The sequence below is a fragment of the Alosa alosa genome, chromosome 15 (genome assembly GCF_017589495.1).
Source record: "Alosa alosa isolate M-15738 ecotype Scorff River chromosome 15, AALO_Geno_1.1, whole genome shotgun sequence".
NCBI classification, from domain to species: Eukaryota; Metazoa; Chordata; class Actinopteri; order Clupeiformes; family Clupeidae; genus Alosa; species Alosa alosa.
The window spans coordinates 31,455,463-31,462,962 of NC_063203.1; the positions used below are offsets into that span (position 1 = coordinate 31,455,463).

General features: G+C 48.2%; 2 protein-coding genes across 2 annotated transcripts in view; one reads left to right on the top strand and one right to left on the bottom strand.

Annotated features, from left to right (window-relative positions):
- Nucleotides 1–3,567, bottom strand: part of stard10 (StAR-related lipid transfer (START) domain containing 10) — a 30,201-nt gene extending 26,634 nt beyond the window's left edge. Inside the window, exon 1 of the mRNA XM_048265166.1 lies at nt 2,656–3,567. Coding sequence (XP_048121123.1) covers nt 2,656–2,814 — 159 coding nt within the window. The 5' untranslated portion in view covers nt 2,815–3,567. The remainder of the gene's footprint in view (nt 1–2,655) is intronic.
- Nucleotides 3,568–5,835: 2,268 nt separating this feature from the next.
- The window catches only part of clpb (caseinolytic mitochondrial matrix peptidase chaperone subunit B), a 44,766-nt gene continuing 43,101 nt past the window's right edge, over nt 5,836–7,500 (top strand). Inside the window, 2 exon segments of the mRNA XM_048265163.1 lie at nt 5,836–6,456; nt 6,987–7,038. Of these exon segments, the coding sequence (XP_048121120.1) occupies nt 6,024–6,456; nt 6,987–7,038 (485 nt within the window). The 5' untranslated portion in view covers nt 5,836–6,023.

The window sequence follows — 7,500 nt, forward strand, 5'->3', positions numbered from 1 at the left end:
TGTTAGTAGCGTCTCTAACAAAGTGACCTGCCAATGGAGCAGCTGTCGTCATGGGAACAAGAGGTCCCTGCATACCCTCAGGATCTCTTCTCTCTCTCTCTCTCTCTCTCTCTCTCTCTCTCTCTCTCTCTCTCTCTCTCTCTCTCTCTCTCTCTCTCTCTCTCTCTCTCTCTCTCTCTCTCTCTCTCTCTCTCTCTCTCTCTCTCTCTCTCTCTCTCTCTCTCTCTCTCTCTCTCTCTCTCTCTCTCTCTCTCTCTCTCTCTCTCTCTCTCTCTCACACACACACACCATCACTAACCTACAGTGCGTGACGCAAGTTTTCATGACAGCGGCTGTGAAGAGGAACAGGTGGAGGAGGAACTAGTTTAATCACACAGGAAATACATGAACACAAAGGGAGAACATCAGAGAACACAAGAGAACATCAGAAAACACAAGGGGAACATGGGAGAACACAAGAGGAACATGGGAGAACATCAGAGAACACAAGAGAACATCAGAAAACAGAAGGGGAACATTGGAGAACATCAGAGAACACAAGAGGAACATGGGAGAACACAAGAGAACATCAAAGAACACAAGAGGAACATAGGAGAACATGACAGAACACAAGGGGAACACAAGAGAACATGGGAGAACATCAGAGAACATGGGAGAACATGAGAGAACACAAGAGAACATGGGAGAACATGAGAGAACACAAGGGGAACACAAGAGAACATCAGAGAACACAAGAGAACATGGGAGAACACAAGAGAACATGGGAGAACATGGGAGAACATGGGAGAACATGGGAGAACAAACGGGGAACATGGGAGAACATCAGAGAACACAAGAGAACATAGGAGAACATGAGAGAACACAAGGGGAACACACAATGTGCAAAACACAGCAATGTGACAGCATTACTTTCTGAGGGCACTGATAGCATGTGTTCCCAAGTATTATGCCACAATTACACTGGTGGACTCTCTATAGAAATAATGCTGGATTTGCACATCACACACACACACACACACTGGACTCTATAGAAACAACACTGGATTTGCACATCACCCAAACACACACACACACATACACACACACAGGACTCTCTATAGAAACAGCACTGGATTTGCACATCACCCAAACAGGGAAAGAGAAACTTTCTCACTCTCTCAAACACACCCTGCTCCACCTTCATTTCCCTCCCAGACTGAATGTCACACAATACCTCAGTCACACAGTCACACACACACACATCCCACTCTTCAAACAACTCTATTTCAGCACCTGTTGGTTACGGCCTAGCTCACCCGGATATAGGCTGTTAAGTAAACGTAGATACACACACAAACACACACACACACACACACACAAAGCTTCCAAGACAAACACACACACCTATTCCCCACAGCAAACACACTCACTTGGCGTATTTAACAGTGCATAGGTGTATAGAGGCTGGCAGTCTCAACTTTCAACTCTCTCATACATACATACATACACACACACACCAGAGGAACACAGGACACATACACATACACACACACACACACACACACACACACACACACACACACACGCGCCAGAGGAACACAAGACACACACACACACACACACAGATCAGAGGCCACAGGACACACACACACACGTTAGAGGGCACAGGATACACACACACACACTCCTATGCCCCCACTCCTATGATGCATAGCCCACTCCACTCCTATGGGGGCATAGCCCACTCCTATGGGGCATAGCCCACTCCACTCCTATGGGGCATAGCCCACTCCTATGGGGCATAGCCCACTCCACTCCTATGGGGCATAGCCCACTCCTATGGGGCATAGCCCACTCCTATGATGCATAGCCCACTCCACTCCTATGATGCATAGCCCACTCCTATGGGGCATAGCCCACTCCACTCCTATGGGGGCATAGCCCACTCCACTCCTATGGGGGCCGTAGGGGAGGGGTTTTATTTTTCATTTTTCTTAGGATGACTACAAACACCCTTCTACTCAACTTTGAGCAATGTGTGTGTGTGTGTGTGTGTGTGTGTGTGTGTGCATAGTGCTCCCTTCTGAAGACTAGCTGATTGCATTCTAGACTGTTGAAAGATTAGCTGAGGGATATCACATTAGCCTAGCGTATGTCCCCAGGCAGTCATATTTTTGACCGTTAAGTGCACCATCCGGGTACTTCGTTTCGCATAATTATCCATGTGAACGCACTCAGATTAGGTAGGCCTATTGTACGAACGCATATTGGAACAAAGTGAGAGTTTGTAGCAGCTTAACCAAAGCCGTATAAAGTAGCTATCAGGCCAGCATTATGTGTTATTTGTAATAGACAGTGTAGTGTAGCCTACAGCACAGACTGACTGAAGTGATTTCATACAGTAAACTGCGTAAACAAGTTTTACGACACACACTCTGTTGACCAGCACACGTTAGTTTTGACATGAAACAGAGATTAACCTATCCCTTGTTATTTTTCAATTCTAGCAATAACCAAAACATTATTGTGTGCTTAACTGAAGTTGGGACAGAGTGTTCCACTCTACCTCCGATAACTGGATTTCATTCGATAAGCAGCACAAACCACTGTGATATGTAGGGAGGGCGAACTGAAATCGTGCCCCGATGATGTGTCGGTCGACTGGCATGAGCTCACCTTGATCTTGTGAAGCGACTTTTCCTCCTCGAGCATCTGGACCCAGACGGTGATGCCGGACTTGTTGTAACTGAGGCCCCAACCGGCCTCGCACGTGCATTCTCCTCTGAAGTTACTAAACGCGCGGTCGTCCGGGATGAGCGCAGCGTCTCCAGCCATCTTCCGCGGGATGTGGCGCGAGGGGGCCGCCGGTGAAACTCCCACGCAACTGCTAAAGGAAGCGAGCGGTACGTGAAGCCGTGCTAACGGAGACGCACACCGGTCAGCAGCTCCTGGGAGCGCGCGAGGGTGTGGGGGGCACAGGCAGGCGTCGCGGCCGTCTGCGGAAGCAGCTTTGGAAGCTTTTAAATTTAAAACATCAATTGGCCCTTCAGACGCGACCCAAACATAAGTTTTCCCGACGAAAAATACTAGAAAATAACGTTTGTATTAAGTCTGATGATCCGTGACCATAATATAAAATGATAAGGAGTTTGTGTTTTGTCAAGCAGGTCGAACGTGCGCTTTGGTTTGTAGGCAGTTTGTGAAATTATAAAGTAGACGCCACAAACAGACCCCTCCAAACCTGCGCGTTTCCTATTCCCGGTTTAACGAATCCGCGATGCGGCGTCCTCCCTCCACCATATGCTTTCTGCGCGTGATGGGGCGTCAGATGCGGAAGCTACGCTGGTGATGTCAGATAAACACTTTCGCTGCGGTGTCGCGTCTAGTTGTTGCTGCGGGGTGTCGGTCGGGCTCGTGCTGCTGGCGATGCGAAGCGGGGGGCAGAGGTGTTCTTTTCAGCCGCACGCACTCCCGCTTGGGCTACACATTCACCCAGCTCCTCTCACGCGCGCACGCATACAAACACACACGCAGGCAGACACACACACACACGGGGACACGCACTGGCGATTTCAGATTGGCAGCTGGATTGGAACCACCCACACAAATTGCTCACATACACATAGGCTGGCTGGAGAGAGAGACAGAGGGAGAGAGAGAGAGAAAGCGAAGAGAGGGAGAGACAGAGGGAGAGAGAGCGTAATGACGTGGTTGAGAGCTCCTCGCCACCTAGACCTGTTCAAGCTCTCTGTTCAGATGAGGGGGTGTGACATCATCCAGCAAGTTAAATGTATTACCCTGCCTGCAGTTCTTACACACACACACACACACCACTCACATACACACATACACACACACATCCCCACCCCCACCGACCCCGACTGCCTACAGCCCAGATGATGCTGCTGATTGTATTCAGGAGGGAAGGGTTCTTGTCAGACCCACTTATGCATGGCATGGGGATTCTCAAATGTGCTATGTGAGAGAACAGACCACACACATACACTCACCAGTGACTGTAAACACACACACACACATACACTCACCAGTGACCGTAAACACACACACACACACAAAACATACAGAAAGAGAGAGAGAATGAGCAGGAGGATTTCCTAAGGACCCTAACTGAAAGGAGAGTCAAACCCATGGAGCAAACCTTATTCTTCTCATTGCCATATTGTGATGTGTATTTATGTATACTTATGTATATGTTGTCAGTAGACTTTGGACTCATATATTTCACTGAGATGAAGCTGAAGCAGCTCACTGCATATCTATACTGCATCAGGGCTGCATCAGAGCCACATCAGGGCTGCATCAGAGCCACGTCAGGGCCACATCAGAGCCACGTCAGGGCCACGTCAGGGCCACATCAGAGCCACGTCAGGGCCACATCAGGGCCACGTCAGAGCCACATCAGATAGACAGACGAAGATAGACAGTTCTAGGAGACCTGAGTAGATAGACAGTTAGGATTGTGAAGAGAAATTTTCTGCTTTAGACCAAAAAGTGATGTCAATGTCAATGTCAATTGTATTTATATATCGCATTTACAGACGGCTTAGCCGCACCAAAGCGCTTCACAATAAAGTGCAATAAATAAAAACAGGAGGGCACAAAAACAAAAAGGGCTACAGTTAAAATAAATTAAGAAATGCAGAAAAAAGAACATTTAAAACACTGGGGCATAAAGGGAGACACTAGCCAAAGACAAGTGAAAAGAGGTGGGTCTTTAAAAGGGACTTAAAAACATTCAGAGACTGAGCTGATCGGATGTGGATCCATCATCCCCCCCCCCCATAGTGCTCTGGAAGGGGAATGGTGGTGTAGAGGATCAGACAGGTAGGTGGGATGATAAAAGAGCACCTGTAAGGACACCTTTAAAGGTACACTATGCAAGACTTTCAACAAGGGGAGAGCTTCCGCTCTCTGGAATCCCTCAAAATTGTACTCAAGTAATATACTCAAGTAAATGTAGCCTACTCTGTTACTAGCTCTGGTTATGGGCAACAAAATCCCAACCTGTAAGAAATTGAAAGGACATGAGTAAGTCAACATTTGACTTATAATCCATATTGAACTTGCAGAAACTACAATCAAATCTGCAATCAGGTGAAACAGACCAATTTAGCCGTCTAGCTCCATAGATCCACATTCATTTTGCATTCGCCCGTGATCACCCCCAGTGGAACTCTGGTGGAACTGCAACCAAATTCGGTGTAATAGGAAGTGAACAGGCTCTTCGTAACAGGGATGTAGAATGCAAGTAAACGTAGTTTATCCACCTCAGAAATTTCAGAAATAGAGTTTATCCACCTCTCAAAAGGCTTTATTCACCAATTGCAACTTTTAACATTCAAAAATCACACTAGGCATTATCCACATTCACTCATCATTACTCTAGGAACCATTTAATACCACTGGTATTGTTATAAACATTGGATTATAACCCCCGCCATCATCAAACATGTTCTGTATGCCTTTTTAAAAAAAATCCGATACCGCCTGGCGCAGTAGGCTACACCTCACCGAGATCACAGAATTCATAGTTTACCCACCTCTTATTTACACTACATCCCTGCACACACACACACACACACACACACACACCTCTTATTTAACCACTACGTCCCTGACTATTACACAGTCAAATTATTTAGGCCTACCTTTAAGTGCAAATGTATTGCTTAAGAATTCATCTTTTGTTTGGTTGTGCTTAGACTAGAACGTGATTAATATTTTAGAGAAACCAGCACTGTGCAGGTTAGGTTACATGGCCAGCTATGGAGTGCTTTCAGGACTACATTGCCCATGATGCTCAGCGGCAGGGTGACAGCAGCACGCTGCGGATGTTTTCCTCCTCGTCGCCGGAGGTTTCCCAGGTGTCTTGCTCGCTCGCTGTCTTCCAAAACTTATGCCTGCCATTACAACCGAGAGCAGACTTGGATCCTAAGATACCACTGGACTCTACAGCTGTTGAGTAATCGTGTGAGAGAGCGAAGGATTCACGAGTGGCTGAATAAATAGCTTAGTAGAGCATAATGCTGCTGTCATCTGTGCCCAAGCGCATGCTGATGCGAAGGTCGCGCAGCCTGTCGCCCTGTCGGGCGCTTCAAACGACCGGAGCCGACTCGTCTTGCACCACAGGACGCCAGGGCTTGCGCGAGGCAGTGGATGCCAATCGGAATCCCCTTGTGTCCACGTCTAGAGTGTCGAGGAAGGGCATTTTGAGCGAGGAGGCTAGCTCGGCGAATGTGACCCCGCACATGCAGTACCACCACCTCGCCACGCGGTGGCTGAACAACCTACAGGGCCGCCGGAGCTCGTGGGCCGCGCTCGCCAGCAGGGGGCGCGAGCAGAACTACTGGGAAGGAGCGGGCGGCAGGGAGAGTCGCTCGTCCGGGGCCACGAGCGCAGGCGTGCTGTCGGCCGCTGCCATCGCCTTTTGCCTGAAGAAAGACTCGAGCTCCAAAGGTACTGTCACGTCAACGAGCGTGCGAGCCCACTGCGTGTCACCCTAGACACACACGGCCAAGTAGGACCTATACTGTACCTTGGATATGGAGGGCTGTTGTTAGAGGCCGTTATTTTGAAATTAACATTTGAAGACAGTGTGACAATGGGGAAAAAAGCAGAATACAGCTGAATGTTAGTCTCTCTGGACAGAGGCACAAGAGAATAAAGAACCAGGAAGGGTCGAGATAGATAGGGAAAGACATGTCAGTAATCTCTTTCCAGCTTCCTGTTCCTGTCCAAGTATCCAAGTATAGTAGGCCTAGTAAATGTAGGATGAGTAACTGCGCTTACGTACAGAGTGAGGTATTTCTTCAATAAAGAAGGTCTATGTATTATGTTGTAGTTTCATATCTACAGTCTCTCTCTCTCTCTCTCTCTCTCTCTCTCTCACACACACACACACACACACACACACAGAGCCTCCTAGGTTATTAATGCAAATATAGAATTAGTCTCTGAACAAATTCATATGTTTCTGTCTCTTTCAGGTGATACACTTCTGCAGGCTGCAAGGACCAGTAGTTCTCAGGAAATTATCAGGTACCACAGAACACACAGACACACACACTCCTGCCTGGCCACCATCTCCCTCCCCTGCAGCTTGTGAAAGACATCTTCTCTTCCAGCAGTACACACTGATAACCACTAGATGGCAACATAAACCAAGATAATGCAGAGCTGTATTGTACAGATATACAGTTAGGATGGGCAAAGTAGTGAACTCATCATGTTGACAGCCGCTCAATAGCGAGTGGCTGTATGAAATGTCACCTTAGGGCAGCCGTGGCCTACTGGTTAATTCAGACAGTTATTGTAAATCGGAGGGTTGCCAGTTGAACCCGACCAGTAGGCACGGCTGAAGTGCCCCTGAGCAAGGCACCTAACCCCCCCCACTGCTCCCCGCCCGCTGTGGTTGCAGGCAGCTCACTGCGCCAGGGGTTAGGGTGTCTTGTCTCAAGGCACCTCACAGCCGCCCACTGGTCGGGTTCGAACCTGCAACCC